At 29.7% G+C, this 20,230-nt stretch overlaps 1 protein-coding gene and 1 long non-coding RNA gene across 2 annotated transcripts in view; one reads left to right on the top strand and one right to left on the bottom strand.

Moving 5' to 3' along the window:
* The window catches only part of LOC148306978 (uncharacterized), a 166,553-nt gene that overhangs the window by 83,615 nt on the left and 62,708 nt on the right, over positions 1–20,230 (top strand). The gene's annotated exons all lie outside the window — the stretch shown is intronic.
* The window catches only part of LOC148306979 (uncharacterized), a 110,265-nt gene that overhangs the window by 74,098 nt on the left and 15,937 nt on the right, over positions 1–20,230 (bottom strand). Inside the window, exons 2-3 of the mRNA XM_088264147.1 lie at positions 11,486–11,673; positions 6,613–6,768 (exon numbers count right to left, since the gene is read on the bottom strand). Coding sequence (XP_088120273.1) covers positions 6,613–6,768; positions 11,486–11,673 — 344 coding nt within the window. The remainder of the gene's footprint in view (positions 1–6,612; positions 6,769–11,485; positions 11,674–20,230) is intronic.

Raw genomic sequence — 20,230 nt, 5'->3', positions numbered from 1 at the left:
TTTTTATTATTTTATCTAGTTATTTTATTCATAATATTTTGAGGGGTTTTTTTAAATTAATTTAGAAATCTTCCATAGATGAAATATTCACGGTACCTTTGACATTTCCATAGACACACATTAGTATTTACATGTGAACAAGTACCTATCTATAATATCCTAGATTTATGTGAACGTATATCCGGCGCCATCTGGCGTATATCCGATAAACCATTTATTAATCCTCAGCTGTGAACACATGCATGTGTTAAGTTTGGCGCTCATTGCCTAATCCGTCATTCGGGGATCGTGGTTAGGCAAAATGGACCAAACCACATCTCGAGAACAGTCTCAAAAAGTTGTAGTTCCCCGCTCCCAGCTTTAAGTACTTGGAACGGGGATTCTAGCATCGCGGTAACAGAGCATTGGATCTGTGTCAACCGCTGGGAAGTTTCTGTGGAGACTCGTTATGACGTCGTAAATTGTCTGTTTTTCACGCCATTTAAATACTAACTAACACGCCTTCATATTGTTTCACATTTTCAAGAAAGTTCGCAACTTAGTTAAAAAAATTGCTTTGCAAGAGCAGATCTGTCAGGAAGCCTAGATGCTTCTGTATCAGATCTGGGCATGCGGTGGGACAGCTTTCAATATAACAAACACGCCGCTTCTCCGCAGGGGTAGGCAGAGAGAATAGAACGCCATAGCATCCTGTCATTGCAAACATTCTTCGCCTCTTACACATTCATGCATCTCGTCATACATAACTGCCGATTATTTTGACTTCTGACCTGTTCGCTTTTTAGTAACGGCATACCTGAATGTGCCAAGTTTTCATCGGTCTTTTTCTGCTTCTTTTTCCAACTACATTTGCCTCATCAATTTTTAAGACCGTTCTTTTCTTACTCATTCGTTCCACATGTCCAAACCATCTCATTAAAATACAAATAGTTTATCATTAATCTTCCTCGTTTATTTAATGATTTCCATGAAATTATTGTATTATTTATTGATTTGGAATAAACTTTGTGGAATGACATGTTGATTATTAAAAATTAAACACTTGTATTATACCCCTATTTGTATTTTATTTCATTTCACACGACTAGTTTCCAAAACTTGTTTTCATCGAAAAATCATCATAAAACCATTAAAAATATATTTTTGTGATCACCTGTCAATGAAAACGTCTGTAGTTTTCGAAACTAGTCGTGTGAAATTAAATAAAACTCAATTTGTGTGGTCCCATGGTTACTGTCGCGGACTCTTGAACCAGAGTTTTCGGGTTTGAACCCACTCCACCACAATTTGATACATATTTTTAATAATGAACCGTTTAGGCTCGCCGAAATAGTGTGTAACTGAATTATTTTAGTAAATAATAAAAACACAAGTATTTCTCTTTTTATCAAAATAAAAATAAAATATATTATCACCGAAAATTTTAAAATTGCGGTTTGACGCCTTTTATCTTAATACCCTAATATAGTTTGGAAAGCCCTAAGTCTGTTAGCACAGATTTGTCTCGGTTTTGGTCCAGTGCTTCCCAACCTTCTGCTTCCCTCGTTTAGAGAATAGTTAAATTATCTCGAACCGCTGCACACATAGTGCCTTAAATTAATTATTCAAATGGGCCTGCCGAGAAATATACGCTTTTACATACTTCAAATTATGTATGTGTGTGTATGGAATATTTGGATGTGCGCAAAATATTCAACGATTTATGTTTTCGCGAGAAAGTGTGGGCAGAGTGAGATTTTTTGTATTGAAACTTTATAATGCCCAAGAACATCTGGTTGAAACAGTCTGGACTTCTGAAGCTGTTAGTGAAGTTCCAAACTCAATGTATCGAGTATGAAAACTGTACATTTTCAACATGTATATGAATATATATATATATATATATATATATATATATATATATATATATATATATATATATATATATATATATATATATATATATATATATATATATATATATATATATATATATATATATATATATATATATATATATATATATATATATATATATATATATATATATATATATACATATATATATATATATATATATGTTCATAATTTATGTAAATGTATAAATAATTTAATATGGATATATTTTTTTAAATTTAAGTTTTATTGCGTAAATACCACTATTTATTAAAAATATTTTATAAAACGTGTTTCGATACATTCCATATCATTTTAAACACCGAAAATGATGCGGAATGCATCGAAACACGTGTCACAATAGATTTTAAGATATAGTAGTATTTACTAAGTGAAACTTAAATTAAAAATGGTTAAATTTTACCGCAAAGTGACTGCCGAATCAATTAATGATTTTTTTTTGTATGGTATATATATTTTTAAATATTACAATTTGATTCAATAGCCATACTTATCTACTTATAAAATTCATACACTTTTTACTCTGTATCTCTCCAAAAAACAAACTTAATTTTTGTGCTTGGAGAGGGACTTACACTCTATTCTTATTTATTTTAATTAATGAAGGATGTTATACAGTCTTTAATAAGTCAAAGTAAACAGCATCCCAATCAATGATTTTGAGAAACTCTGAACTAGATATAGCCTCCCTATTCAAGTACTAAGTCTAAACGTAGTGGGATTATCAGTAGGATTAGTAATAGATACTTCGTAGTTAGACTCTGAGTGTTCGGGCTGTATTGATGGCAATATTGAATTAGAGATAAATTCGCTTAGTAAAGCGAGTTCATAATTGATTAGGTCAAGGGTTAATGCAGGTCAAATTTGCATATTGCGATCAGTGTATGCACAGTATGATTTCAAAGATAATGACGTCAGTAGCGTAAAATTGTTCAGTCCTTCCATAGTTTTGTAATACTCGTACATATCGCTCACTCCTTTCAAGAACGTCATAATTAAAAAAAAATCGTTGATTTTCAGTTGCGCATGTTTTCGGAATGCCCAGAAAATGTACTATATCTCAGCAAAAGCGGCATATTTTTAACTTAACATTTACCCGCTACAGGGCAGAAAGTGTTGTTTTTACATTTAAAAAAAGGTATTTTTAATTTTTTCTTAAATATACTTAATATTTTTCAAATGGAGAAAAAACATTCAGGTTTTACCTAAAAAGATCTGTTGCACATTAAAAAGTTCAACAAGTGGCTTGATATTTATTTTTAATACATTTTATTGTATTCTAAACTTTAAAAACGATCTCCTGAAAAATCCATTTTCGATATATGACGTTGTTAAAAGGAGTGAGCGATAACTGCTTTACTACTACTATTTATCATTAGAATCCTAACTATCCATCAAACTTCCTGTCTTAGTTTTTCCCTCTACCTCCTTTTCTGAACTAAAATCTTATTCCTTTGCCCTCCGTATTATCATCTTTTGTATATATATATATATATATATATATATATATATATATATATATATATATATATATATATATATATATATATATATATATATATATATATATATATGTATAAATATATATATATATATATATATATATATATATATATATATATATATATATATATATATATATATATATATATATATATATATATATATATATATATATATATATATATATATATATATATATATATATATATATATATATATATATATATATACATATATATATATATATATATATATATATATATATATATATATATATATATATATATATATATATATATATATATATATATATATATATATATATATATATATATATATATATATATATATATATATATATATATATATATATGTAATAAAATAACTAGGTACCTACCTATACATTTTATTAAGTACTTACAAAAAGTACCTACATATTATAAAACAGTTCTACCACAGATGTCGCATGCGTCGCACAGAATTAAACAAAAGAGATCCGATAGGAAAAAATAACTGTCAGAATCAGAATAAGATAGATAGATAGATAGATAGATATAAAAATTATTATAAAGATAAATTAAGAATAAACTTTAATTACAAAGCAACACATTGTTTATTTTATTATTATACACCCACTTTACATATTATTTACACTTAACTTTTCAAAAGGAAAATATTACCACGTTATAAAACGACAATTTTGTTAATATGGAAATGGATTATGAAACATTAGATGTATTAAAACAATTACTACAATATGTTCGGAGTGAGAGAGAAAAATTAGAAGATGATCAAAGAAAACGATTAAAAGATAATCAAAGAAGACGTGGAAATCTAAGAACTAGTGATAAAATTAAAGATAAAAGTCCATGTAAGATTTGTGAAAATTTAAATAAGGGAACTCGATATCACTCTGAAGCAACGTGCTGGTTTAAAACAAAGGAGGATGATAAGATTAATAATAAAAATGAAGATTTACAAATTACACAGAAACAGTGCTTGAAGAATGAAAATAAAAATAATGTGGAAAAAATTTCTACAAAATATAAAATAAAATATACTCCAGGAAAGAAGAATTTCGAAGCAGATTGTGTGGGCAGGAATCCAGTATTAGAATCGAAGGAAAATGCAAATGAACAATTAAAAGTTGTAAATTTGGTTAAATTAGAAGATATTTCAAAAGATCAGAATAAAAATGAAGACATACAAATAACACAGAAACAGTGCTTGAAAAATGAAAATAAAAATAAAGTAGAAAAAACTTCTACGAAAGATAAAATAAAATATTCTCCAGGAAAGAAGAATTTAGAAGTAGATTGTCTAAGCAGGAATCCAGTTTTAGAATCGAATGAAAATGCAGATGAACAATTAAAAGTTGTACATTTGGTTATATTAGAAGATACTTTAAGAGATCTGAATAAAAATGCAGGAATTCAAAAGAAAAAAACAAATGGATTGAAAAAAACTGTGTCTACATTAAAAGGGTCAAGAAAAAAAATTACAAAAAAAAGAAAGAAAAAAAAGAACGGAAAAAAGAAAAAAAAAAGAAAGAAAGGAAAAAAAAACAAGAAAGAAAAAAAAAGAAGGAAAAAAGAAGGAAAGAAAAAAAAAAAAAAAAAACTATCATATCACTAAACTTATACCAGTCCCTTCACTTCAAGGAGATGATCCGGAGGACGAGTGAAAATTTTACTATGAATTTTCTTCCCCAAGGGGGGAGATGTAATAAAATAACTAGGTACCTACCTATACATTTTATTAAGTACTTACAAAAAGTACCTACATATTATAAAACAGTTCTACCACAGATGTCGCATGCGTCGCACAGAATTAAACAAAAGAGATCCGATAGGAAAAAATAACTGTCAGAATCAGAATAAGATAGATAGATAGATAGATAGATATAAAAATTATTATAAAGATAAATTAAGAATAAACTTTAATTACAAAGCAACAAAGCAACACATTGTTTATTTTATTATTATACACCCACTTTACATATTATTTACACTTAACTTTTCAAAAGGAAAATATTACCACGTTATATATATATATATATATATATATATATATATATATATATATATATATATATATATATATATATATATATATATATATATATATATATATATATATATATATATATATATATATATATATATATATATATATATATATATATATATATATATATATATATATATATATATATAGATATAGCGGTTAAGGGAGAAGAAGAAAAATATTGAAATAAATGCCACTTATTGATCAGTATTATTATGTTTCAATACGGCAAAATCATCCCTGTCTAGCCTTCCGTACCCTTTGATCACTTGTGGTACGGCTCTATTTGTTGCGGTTTTAATGTATGAAGGGTCGAAGGATTCTGCGGTTCCGACTTCCTACCCTCCCTTTGAAGTTTTACTCGAAATATACGTAGGGGTTGAATGAAAATCAAATTAATACACTAACATACTCTATATTGCCGTTTGATTGTACACATATTGCTCACTCCTTTCAATATGGTTTTTTTGTCTGTGGTTTATAGAACTGTAATAGTAGTAGTGTGGATTGTTTGTTTACCACTACACTACCATTTGTGTTATACAGATATGAGGGGAGGGGGTGGAGGGTGGACCATAGACATCAACAAATAGAGCTGCCAATAATTTAGCAATGCTACCAATATGAAAATAACTCCATCGTTTCTGTGACGTCATTCATTGCCAACTTACGAAAAAAAAAATTTTTCGAAGGCGAATTTTCCAAAAGAAAACGAGTATTGAAAATATTAATTATATTGGCTGTTATAAACACAAAACGAGTGTAATACAATCCTTTATAGGTAGACGATGTTAAATTATATATTCCTCCCGCCTAACAACGATCCATTGATGTCCGACTTTCTCTAGGGAGTGGGTATTTTTAACATTAAATATGATTTTTTTTAAATAAAATCTTTGTATTATGAATATAGAAATTATGTAAGAATAATTTCAATAAAAAATAAAGCTTACCATCTCTAGGTTTTATGTATGACAAAGTTAAATAGAAATATCCACAGATGTCATTACCATACAAATTACATCATACCAACTGACAGATAGACTTCGACGTTCTTTAACGTCGATACTCCTTTGAGGAACATTCGTACCGACGTTCATTTACGTCCATACTCCCGGAAAGGTTAAGGGATGATTTGATTCTCACCTTGTTCCACCGCTACCGCCAGCACTCCGCGAAGAGGATACATAGCCTCCGTTGGAATTTCCATAGTATGGAGCCCACTCGTTGTAGGAAAACGGGTCCTTGTACGTGGAGATCTCGTTAATGATTTCCGGAGTGCGTGCCTGACGCTTTGAGAATCTGTGGAAAAAGGAAATATAAATTAGTTCATTTTTCTTTCAAACGTATAACTCATATAGTACCGTAGAACGGGGCTACTTTAACTTTGATGTGTTACATGAGCCCAGTACATTTTTTTTATTGAGATCTGTATTTGGTCTACAATAATGAACGTATCGACATGATTCATTGTTTCCCTGACAGGTGACACTTATTGTCACGATACGTTCATTATTGTAGACCAAATACAGATTTAAATTTTTTTTTATACATATTTGCTCAGTTTTTTTAATTTTTATTTTTTTTGTTTCTGTTAAAATTAAATATTTGTAGTTTATATTTACACTTTTAATCTAATTTTACTTCTTATAACATCTATTGTATTATTGATATAACCTAAAATATAATGTATACCCACACACAGGCCATGCCTTTGTGGGATCTTTTTTTAAATTTATATCATATATTTTTTGTACTTGTATTTAATTATATTGTCAAATGCAAAAGAAAAGAATTAAATTAAATAAATTAACAAATCAAATAAAGGAATGGGTAAATGGTCAAGAGTTGGGAGTACTATGAAAATGGTAAAAGAGTTTTTATTAAAAAAAAAAATTGTGTGTTTATTAGGTTAAAATACATAAAAAAAAAACAATAAAAAACGTATGTTAAAAGAACTCTACCGATAAGACACACAAGGTGGCTTGGTGGGTTTCGGCCAAACTCCATAAGCTCTTCGGTGGTCAGCTCTTGGCTGTACTCTTTCACCAGCTCTTCAATATCGTTGTTATCCACCTCGAGTCCCATGATATTGGCTTATAACACAATCACGTTGACCGTAGACTCCACAGTTACTGTTTGAAAATCACATTTGACAACACTAGCCAAAGTTTGCCAGAAGTGAGGATCCTTTTGGTAACTCCTTCTCAAGCCGCGAAAGTCCTGGTACACAAAAGAATGTCGTGAAAAAGAGATTCCCCCTTCCTATGTCACTCGTTATGCGAAACATCGCTCGTTAAGAGAGCAACTTTTTCAGATTTTGTTTTGCTCGCTATGCGAATTACTAGTTTTGAAAGCTGCTCGTTATGAGAGATTCCGCTGTGTATAAATTATGTCAATCCAAACATTATCCCTCTCTACCTACTTAGGTACTTAAATCATTTTCTGCCATAAATTTTTCGTGCACAAAGGATATTATTATTGACATTTTAACTACATGGCAACCCCGACAATTCTTTTGTCCACGCCGTAATATCTTCGGATTACTTTGGGACGAAAATGGAGGGAAATCACAAAATTTAAGACAGTTTTTCGATTGGAGGTTAAAAGTTTCATAACTTATATTAATGGAATTTCCGAAAATAGATCATTGACGTCATATTGTTTTACTTGTTTTCTTGTGGACTTATGATAACCTCATTCATCGCACTTATGTATCATTGTTCTCACACTTTTTCCATAACTTGACTCTTTCTTACGCAAATATTAAAATTGTTTAAAATATTTATGAATTATTTTTTAAATCAAACACAGATTTTTTGAGTCTACTAAGTTGTATTTTATTACATCACTAAAGTACCTAAAATTGTATAGCTACACAAGGACCCAGTCAGTCCATTTAATCTTCACATTCGTTTCAAAATGCCATAACTAGGCGAAACAATTCGCTCACTCCTTTCAAGAACGTCATAAATCAAAAAACTTGATTTTTCAGGAGAACGTTTTTAAAGTTTAAAAATATAATACAATGTATTAAAAATAAATATCAAGCCACTTTTTGAACTTTTTACTGTGCAACGGATCTTTTTAGGTAAAGCCTGAAGGTTTCTTTTCCATTTGAAAAATATTTTGTTTGATTAAAAAAAAAAATAATAATAGCTTTTCTTCAAAATGCAAAAGCAACATTTTCTGCCCTGTAGCGGGTAAATATTATGTTAAAAATATGCCGCTTTTGCTGGGATATAGTACATTCTACATTCCGCATTCCGAAAACATGCATAACTGAAAATTGACGATTTTTGATTTATGACGTTCTTGAAAGGAGTGAGCGAATTGTCACCTGTGTTTTTTTGTTGTTGATAAAATACAACTTAGTAGACTCAAAAAATGTTTGATTTCAAAATTAATCCATAAATTAAAATAGGGTTCTACAAATTCAATGCCAAATCAATAAATATATATTTTTTTTAAATTTATAGATTGTTTCGGCATTTACTTTTTATAAGACATGATAAAATTATAAATAAAACAATTAAAGACGTACCCATTTATTCGCCAGGACAATCACTACACCGACGTGCACACATACAACGACGTATAGTATTGTTTGCATGCTGTGGTAGTCATTGCCCTGACGAAGAGACAGATACGTCTCGAAACTGGCAGACACATATTTCGATGAGTAATTATTATACTAACAAAACCAACATTTTTGTGAAAAAATAGTATAAAAAGCATCAAGTGCTGTACTGATAATTCTTATTGTAACTGTATTTTATGTAATAAAATAATATCACTATAGTTTTTTCCACATATGTTTTATTTGACTAGTGAACGGGTTTTAAAATTACCACTCAGATGATGTCGGTAGCGACGAAACCAAGTCATTGGTCAAATAAAATATATGTGAAGAAAACTATGTATACCTAGTTCTTTTTATCAGTGTCAGGTTGTGGTCCCGTCGTTAATGTCACGGACTCTTAGGACAGAGTTTCTAGGTTCGAATCCACTCTACCACAATTTGATGCCTATTTTTAATAATGAGCCGCTTAGGCTTACAGAAATAGTATGAAATTGAAGTATTTTTGTAAATAATAAAAACACTAATATTTATCTTTTTTTACTTAAACATATTTAAGTATGTAAATATGTAATAAGAATATGGAAGTCTGGGCATTTACGGGGCTGACGACCGTCATAGGCTGGTTTAAATAATCACTTTACACACGTGTAACATTCACCGATTCTACCCATTATTGACAACCACACTACTCAAATTCTTGGAAGTTCTATATATATGAACTCATTTTGAATCATTCTTCTTGAATCACTAGAACTTCTTTAGAGACATCTATTGGTGAGATGAAAAGAAGCTTTTTATTAAGCAGAAACTCTTTTATTAGTATGTGAGGTCCGAATTCTGGATTATAATCACACACATGAGAAACGCCAGAAAATATCATTTTAATTTTTAATATTTAAGCTTATAATTTGACCAGATAATTTATTTACAACATTTTGAGTGTGTCCAAATACTTGTTCACAAAATATGGATTATCTTCAATTACAGGAGTTATTTTCATATTATTTTTTGAGAAATAATGACTACAATTACGATACGATTTTGTCAAAAAATAATATTAAAATAACTCATGTAATTGGAGATAATCCAGATTTTGTGAACAAGAATTTGGACACACTCAAAATGTTTAAAATAATAAGCTGTTTGTCACTTCAAAGTTCTAGAAGTGGCTTCCAGAGCCCCAGAGCACACTTTGAAAACCCCTGCTCTATTCAGATTCAATTATTTTCTTACTCCAAATTTCCTCTATATCTAATCACCTCCAATCTCTTTCTTCTCCAAATTGAATCTAGACGTTTGGTGATTAAATCGACAGTTGATCAAATTCCCGAAAACCTTGGATTAAATTATAATAATTGATCAATTACTTGGAAATAATTACAGAAATCGACTGAAAATTTGATCCGTTCATGAAATATAGGTTAATTAAGAGATTGATCGGAAGATCTCTTTGATTAACGTTATCTGGAGTGATTTGGAAGCTATTTACATTGAACAGTTAGAAGCAGACATTGTAGCCATTGTAATGCTTTAAAGCAGTGTCTCCCAATGGATTTTAAAGCAGGGGCAATGCGCAAATCGTTAACTATCGAAAAACGTATTTTGAAAAAAATATATACGTTTAATATAATAAGTGTAAAAAAAGTATAAAAAATATATCTATATTGAAATTTTAGTGATTTTTATTTGAAGTTTTACTTAGTTAATACCACTATTTCCTCAAATCTACTGTGACACGTAATCCGATGCATTCCGCATCATTTTCAAACACCTTACTAAGTAAAACATCAATTATAAACCGTATACGGTGTTTTATATATATATATATATATATAGTGTACTAAGCTTTGAGAACAGGTGTTTGCGGAGAATCTTAGGCGTGCGGTGGTTTGACTTTGTGAGGAATGAAGAGATAAGGCGTAGGACGCAGCAAATCTTGGTCACAACTGTCGTCAAAAAAAGGCGATTCAGTTGGCTTGGCCACGTACTCCGCATGCCTCCTGAGAGCCTTAATCAAGCTTGCCTCTTTTACAAGGCATCAGGTTCGCGCCGCCATGGACGACCATTGCTGACAATTCGTCGGCAGTTCTCGTCAGAACTTCGCGACGCGGATCTGACTTGGGAGGATGCAAGGGAGCTGGCAGCCGACAGAAAAGCCTGGAGACAGTTTGTGGACTCCATATGCTCCACCTAGGGAGCGGATATGGTTATTATTATTTATTATTATATATATATGTATATATATATATATATATATATATATATATATATATATATATATATATATAATAATAATAGGTATAAGGAGATGCACGAATGTGAAAGAGGCGAAGATTTTTTTGGCAGACAGATTGGTGTGGGGGCTCTATTTTCTCTGCCTACCTTTGCGAGGAGCGGCGTGATGGTTAGTTAGTTGGAAATAAATATTGTCATCACCTCCACATAGCCTTTAGCTCGTCACACGTGGGCTCGTTGATCACGTTGATGTCCCTCGGCTGCACGTGGAGCGGCGCCAGGGCCTGCTGCTCCATCTCGGGCTGCTGCTGTTGCTGCTGTTGCTGCTGCTGCTGCTGCGGCCTGGCTTGCAGGGGAGACGCAAGCAGCGCCACCAACAGCACCCACATCTGTCGACACACCATCAAAATCAATCAAAGTCACACACATACGCAGACACCACTAATATTTGATTAAATAATTTCGTTTATTTATTGTTTCGGCATTAACTTTGTGGTAAGACATGTTACAGTGATTAAAGAAAACACTTGTTTTTTACCACTTGAGTTTTAGTATAGACTACATGTTTCAGAAGTTAAACTTCCATCATCCAGGTCTGTATAATAACTTATTTTTTATATTTTATATTTAAGTTACTATACAGACCTGAATGATGGAAATTTAACTTCTGAAACATGAAATCTATAATAACACTCAAGTGGTAAAAAACAAGTGTTTTCTTTAATCATTGAAATAATTTCTTATTATTTTTTGACATCCCATCAAAGATGAAGAAGAATATTAAAGTCTGGGCATACGGGGCAGACTTCCATATTCTTCTTCATCTTTGATGAGATGTCAAAAAATAATATGAAAATAACTCCCTGTAATTGGAGATAATCCAGATTTTTTAACAAGTGTTGAACACACTCAAAATGTTGTAAATAATTTCTTTATTAATTGATTCGGCAGTCATTTGTACTAAAATCAATAAATTTTTATTTGAAAATGAACTAAAATCAATCTAATAGTTTTCTAAGTAAATATAACTTTTTCTAAAAATCTATTGTGACACATGTCGCTGCATTCTCATTATTTTCAAACACTGTGCCATATAATTTATATTTGAACCACTAACTTTGTGATCTTCAATTTTTTTCATTTACATTATTTAAAAATAAAAAATAATATATGTATTTATTTAGATAATACAAGCATTACAACACAGAACAAAGAAAATTGATTATAAAATTATAAAACAAAATTATAAAATTATAAAAATTATGAAAGTTTATATTAAGAAAAAACACATTTTAAAAAATAAATAACGGCGTTGGATATTTAATATTTTACTTTTCCCAATGTCAAGTTAATCAAATAATATAATTTAATTACAAATTATGATAAACTTATTATTAAACCATAAAATGAATCTGCTGAATTAAAAAAAAATAACTAAAAGATCGTATCTAATTGAGTTCCTGCTCGCTAGGATGAGTTGGATATTTGTAGGGAGGGGGAAATTTTAAAAAATGTTGGCATTTGGTCATTTATTGGGCAAACAAAGAATATATGGTTAAGTTCTTCTTCTTCTAAACGAAATTCGCAAATGGGGGAGTCAAAGACACCAATCTTCGCAAGGTAATCTAGTACAGCAATGTCCCATCCTCATTCCTAATGTTGTGCAATAATAACTGTTCCTAATGTTTTGCAATAATAACTGTCCGCTGTTTGTTGCCTCTATCTCAATGGTTTTTTTTTATTTATTTATCATTTTTTTATTTATTTATTTAAAAAATATTACATACATAAGTCATATATATATATAAAAAAAATAAAATAAAAAAATAAATAAATATATATATATATATATATATATATATATATATATATATATATATATATATATATATATATATATATATATATATATATATATATATATTATATATATATATATATATATATATATATATATATATATATATATATATATATATATATATATATATACATATATATATATATATATATATATATATATATATATATATATATATATATATATATATATATATATATATATATATATCGTAGTCGTACAGGAGAAAGCGACCAACTACCAAAACGTAAAATGTTCAGGAGGGCCATTTAAGTCACCTTTGCTTGGCAAGAAAATAAACATCAATGCAGTTAGTCATTTTTACCAAGTCAATAAATTATACTTTCAAGTTTGAAATCCTTTGGGATGTTTTCAGGGCAATATTAAGCTAGTAAGATATCAAATAGTTAATGATCATGGTTTTTAAAAAAAATGCACTTGGTCACTTTCTTCTGTATGACTACGATATATATATATATATATATATATATATATATATATATATATATATATATATATATATATATATATATATATATATATATATATATACATATACATATATATACATATAATATTCCCGATGAGTAATTTCTATTTCTTATTTTGGGACTTGGGATTAAAGTTAACAGACTGGAACACAAATAATAAAGTAACAAAAATATATATTTTTTAAATAACCAAAACTAATATTAATACATGGCAAAATATAAAAAAAAACAATAAACAGGTATAATAAACAGGCATAAGAATCATATTTAAAAGAAATAAATGAGAAAAACATAAGGTAAGAAGCATATTTAAAATAAACAAATGAGAAAATATAAAAAAATTGAAAATATAACAAATGAGAAAATTTAAAAAACATAAGGTAAAAACAAAATAAGAAAATATGACTTATCACTACATTTATATCTTTCCATAAAGTACCTTCTTTGATCATTTATTTTGAATCCCCGAATGGGTTTTAATTTATATATGTAAGGCAGCTGGTTAATTTGTGTATTGGCAATATATGCAGTTGAAATGCGATCGCTCAGACGAATGTGTGGCAAAACGATGTTTGATAGATGTTCGAATGATGAAATAAGGAAAGAATGTAAGGCTGAGATAAGCATTATCGATAAAATTAAGAAAGGTGTGTTGAGATGGTTTGGACATGTGGAGCGTATGAGTGAAGAAAGAACGGTTAAACAAATTTATGAGGCGAATGTAGTTGGAAAAAGAAGCAGAGGACGACCGAGGAAAACTTGGCACAATCAGGTATGTCAAATACTTGAAAGCGGCCGGGTCAGGAGTCGTAATAATCGTCGGGTATGTATGAGGAGATGCATGAATGTAGAAGAGGCAAAGAATGTTTGCAAAGACCGAGTGGTTTGGCGTTCGATTCTCTCTGCCTACCCCTGCGGGGAAGCGGCGTGATGGTTAGTTAGTTAGTTAGCAATATATTTTAAGGATCTTACTCCAAATTAAGTAGTGTTTATCTGCTCCACGTGTATTTTGTTATGTCCTCATGTATTATGATTATGAATTTCTTTGTTAAAAATCGGTTTGGTATCTTTTTTTATAAAATATTATATGACATCCATTTTGGTTAGTAAAACGTCCAATCTGTAGTGAAAAACCTTTATCATATCTTTATTATACATAATCGTTTTGTTTTTATCATGCACGCCAACCCTTGTACAGTATCCGTCACGTAAATAGTAACCCTCCCATGCGATGGCTTTACTGAATGATAAATTACTTCTAAATCTCAGCGCCATACGGTGGATTGAATATTTTATGAAATAATGTATTCCCGCTATGAATTTTAAACAAGGTACGATCTGGCTAGAGAGATTTCCATAACTACCGCTCTCTAGAAAGAGTTTAGGAAAAGATAGAGGGATATGAAGCATTATTCTCAAATAATATTATAATTTACCGTATACCAAACCGAGATTTTATTCAAATTTTATATGATTTTTCCTTCCGCACCCAATGGTTCTTTTTCATGATAAGAATTGCATTTAAAATATATATTGCTAATTATGTAAAAGGTTCATAGATCAATGAGTGGATTTTTGTTTCTATTATATTTTTTAATCTACTAGGATGTTTTTTTTTTATATTAAAAAACACTAAATATAAATGTCCGCCTTCGTAGTGTAATGGTCAGCACGCTCGGCTACCGTTCCGGAGGTCCCGGGTTCGATTCCCAGGGGGGGTCAAATAAATATAAGTGATTTTTTCACTGTAATATTTATTCAATATTACCCTGGACTGGTACCTGAAGCGGAGGGCTGATCACCTTTCCTTCATGTGTAAATGATCAAGATAACACTGCGTTTATATGACGCAGTGCCCTATGCACTATTGGGTGCGGATAAGGGTTTAAAAAAATATATATATAAATTTTGTGACAATTATTTCGCCTAACGAATGTCTTCATTCTCGTTTGAAAATGCCATAACCAGGCGAAACAATTGTCGCAAAATTAATTTTTTATGTGTTTTTTAACCATAAAATACAACTTAGTAGACTCGAAAAATCATAGTTTGATTTTAACATTTTATATAAAAATTAATGTTACTAATTTTATTTTTACATTTTGATCAGCGGAAATCGCTGAAATGTGTTATTATAAATTAAAATATAATTTTAAAACATTTCTACCCTATAACGCTCCTTCTTGAATATTTTTTCTCCATTTGTAAAATATTTAATATATTTTAAAAAAATAATTAAACAATACCTATTCTTCAATAAGCAAAAACAACACATTCTGCCCTGTAGCGGATAAATATTAAGCTAAAAATATGCCGCTTTTGCTGAAATATAGTACATTTTTCTGGGCATTCCGAAAACATGCACAACTAAAAATTAACGATTTTTTATTTATGACGTTCTTGAAAGGAATGAGCGATGTATACCACCTCTCGTGAAAATGGTCAAAAGTCTGAGTGCGCGATGTGTACCTACTGAAGTTTTCAGACATGATTTTCGAAACTTCTAGTACTACTTGAATATGTTTTTAAAAATCCAAACTTTTTCATAAAATACAATAAAATAAATCGTCAATTTGGAGTGAAAACTTGTTCAATATCAATTTGTTTCATTTATTTGATACAGTTTTTTTTTACTTTTTAGTGAAAACCTATTTTTACTATTTTTCAAGTATTTTTTTTATGGGGGTTTGTTTTTTTGTTATTATTTGTTAATATTCTGTTGGTGTTCCAATAAGAAATAAATAAATTTGATCAAAAATTTTTTTTTTTCTCTGAAAATTCAATCAAGTATCTGAATCCAATAAGTGTGTAAATGAATTTTTCAATCAATGGCCTAAATAAACGTATTGAATATCAGATGATATTTTAAAAATAAAAATTGATAAAGAAATTTGATCAGCAGGGTATTATATTTCCAATATACCAGGGATTGCGAACCGATGGCACGCAAATGATGAGAAAAAATTAAAGTGAATATATATTCTAAAAAAAGCTACATATACTTCCATCTTCATTCCGAAAACATGCACAACTAAAAATTTACGATTTTTTTTATTTTTGACGTTCTTGAACTTGAAAGGAGTGAGCGATATGGCAAACTTATAATTTTACAACATTTTGAGTGTTCAAAATGTTGTAAATAAATTATCTGGTCAAATTATAAGCTTAAATAATAAAAATGAAAATGGTATTTTCTGGCGTTTCTCATGTGTGTGATTGATATCCAGGATTTCTACCTCACATACTCTCATACAAGAGTTTCTGCTTAGTAAAAAGCTTCTTTACATCTCACCAATAGATGTCTCTAGTGAAGTTCTAGTGATTCAATACCAAGGTTTCTAAATTGGTTCATATATATAGAACTTCCAAGAATTTGAGTAGTGTGGTTGTCAATTATCGGTAGAATTGGTGAATGTTACACGTGTGTAAAGTGATCACTTAAACCAGCCTTTGACGGTCGTCAGCCCCGTAAATGCCCAGACTTCCATATTCTTCTTCATCTTTGATGAGATGTAAAAAAATAATATTATAATTTTAGTTTCACTGTGCTTCTCCAAAAAAGAGACAGAGCATTTGTGCTTGGAGAGGGACTTACACTCAAAGTTCATTGTTTTTTTTATAAATGGTATAATAGTATTTTTATTTTCTTTTAAAATTTTCTTAAAGATTAACATGTATATATATGTATATATATATATATATATATATATATATATATATATATATATATATATATATATATATATATATATATATATTTATAAATATATATATGTATATATATATATATATATATATATATATATATATATATATATATATATATATATATATATATATATATATATATATATTTATAAATATATATATGTATATATATAAATATATATATATGTATATATATATATATATATATATATATATATATATATATATATATATATATATATATATATATATATATATATATATATATATATATATATATATATATATATATATATATATATATATATATATATTATTATTGGAAAAGGTTGGCAATCCCTGCAATACACAGTGCACAAATTGATAATATTACTAAGCTGCAGGCTGCTTTCCGAAGTGGACTCAATATGGTTCCGTTCGGATGGTTGGACACTGCCTTAATACGTAATAGACAATTATCTCGAATCTATGGGGCGAGTCCCACCGGGAAATTATACAAGTACGGAAATCCTTCTGGATTAATTCTCATTTTACTGGCATGTTTAGTCGGCTGAATAATAATTAACGTCAGATAAATCTTGTTTATAACTAAGTTTCAACATATGAATGTGATTCTGAGGAAAACGTGTGTTTATATATCGCGCACTCCTTTCAAGAACGTCATAAATAAAAAAAACTAGATTTTTCAGGAGAACGTTTTTAATGTTTAAAAATATAAAACAATGTATTAAAAATAAATACTATCCTCTTACTGACCTTTTTTCTGTGCAACAGATCTTTTTAAGTAAAACCTGAAGGTTTTTTCTCCATTTGAAAAATATTAAGTTAATTTAAAAAAATAATTAAACAATATCTTTTCTTCAAAACGCAAAAACAACACTGTCTGCCCTGTAGCGGGTAAAAATTAAGTTTAAAATGTGCCTCTTTTGCTGGGATTTAGTACATTTTCTGGGCATTCCGAAAACATGCACAACTGAAAATTGACGATTTTTGATTTATGACGTTCTTGAAAGGAGTGAGCGATATATTTTGCCATGATTATAAACCTAAATATTTCGTAGCAAAAGAATGTGACGAAATATTAAGGTTTAGTAGTAGACTCTCAGCTCTTATGGTTGGAACACATTAATTATGTTTAAAGTAAAATTGTCCCGATAACAGGAGTATTATATCGATTGCAGGGTACTCTCTCTTTATCGATGCTCCGATCAATCTATTTTGAAAAAATAATTAAACAATACCTTTTCTACAAAATGCAAAAACAACACTCTCTGCCCTGTAGCGGGTAAATATTAAGTTAAAAATATGCCGATTTTGCTGGGATATAGTATATTTTCTGGGCATTCCGAAAACATACACAACTGAAAATTGACGATTTTTGATTTATGACGTTCTTGAAAGGAGTGAGCGATGTAGAACGTGTGAGTGAGGAAAGAACGGTTGAACAAATTTATGAGGCGAATGTAGTTGGAAAAAGACGCAGAGGAAGACCGAGGAAAACCTGGCACAATCAAGTATGCCAAATACTTGAAAGCGGCCCCGTCAGGAGTCGTAATAATCGTCGGGTATGTATGAGGAGATGCATTAATGTGGAAAAGGTGAAGAATGTTTGCAAAGACAGAGTGGTGTGGCGTTCGATTCTCTCTGCCTACCCCTGCGAGGAAGCGACGTGATGGTTAGTTAGTTAGTTATATTTATGCAATTTTCTAGTAAGACATTCATCAAATTATTACTATAATAAAGTGCGTTTTTCTGCAATTTTCAACGTTTAATGCTGTCATTCAACATTGAAAACTGCACTAGTATCTATCTTTTAAATGCGATATTTCGTAGTCGTACAGGAGAAAGTGACCAACTAACAAAACGTAAAATGTTCAGGAGGGCCGTTTAAGTCACTTTTGCTTGGCAAGAAAATAGATATCTATGCAGTTTGTCATTTTTAACAAGTTTATAAATTATACTTCCATGTTTAAAATCCTTTGTGATTTTTTTCAGGGCAATATTAAGGCTAGTAAGATATCATAGTCAATGATTACGTTTTTGTACAAAATGCACTTGGTCACTTTCTCCTGTATGACTACGATTCATTCAGCCGTTTATCATAGTACGTATTTGTGTAGTTTTCTGGTATCTTTGACACTTACTTCGTAATAAATTTATGAAACTATTTATTATGGTACGTATTTAGTATTTTTAAAAGTAAAATTGTCCCGATAACAGTATTATATCGATTGCAGGGTACTCTCTCTTTATCGATGCTTCGATCAATCTATTTTGCCATGATACATTCCCACCTGTTATACCTTTGCTGTATCTGGGGTTTCACAACAAAGAAGAGAATTTCCGAAATACAAGTTATACAAAATAGATTTTTTGACATCTCATCAAAGATGAAGAAGAATATGGAAGTCTGGGCATTTACGGGGCTTACGACCGTCATAGGCTGGTTTAAGTGATCACTTTACACACGTGTAACATTCACCAATTCTACCCATTATTGACAACCACACTACTCAAATTCTTGGAAGTTCTATATATCTCACCAATAGATGTCTCTAGTGAAGTTCTAGTGATTCATGAACAAGGTTTCTAAATTGGTTCATATATATATAGAACTTCCAAGAATTTGAGTAGTGTGGTTGTCAATAATGGGTAGAATTGGTGAATGTTACACGTGTGTAAAGTGATCACTTAAACCAGCCTATGACGGTCGTAAGCCCCGTATATGCCCAGACTTCCATATTCTTCTTCATCTTTGATGAGATGTCAAAAAATAATATGAAAATAACTCCTGTAATTGGATATAATCCAGATTTTGTGAACAAGTATTTGGACACACTCAAAATGTTGTATACAAAATAGAGCTATTAGAAATATATTTCGTCT

This window comes from Brachycentrus maculatus, unplaced genomic scaffold (assembly GCF_059751285.1).
Source record: "Brachycentrus maculatus isolate JH-2025_06_01 unplaced genomic scaffold, ASM5975128v1 h1tg000216l, whole genome shotgun sequence".
Classification (NCBI taxonomy): domain Eukaryota; kingdom Metazoa; phylum Arthropoda; class Insecta; order Trichoptera; family Brachycentridae; genus Brachycentrus; species Brachycentrus maculatus.
This window is presented reverse-complemented; position numbering and strand designations above follow the sequence as displayed.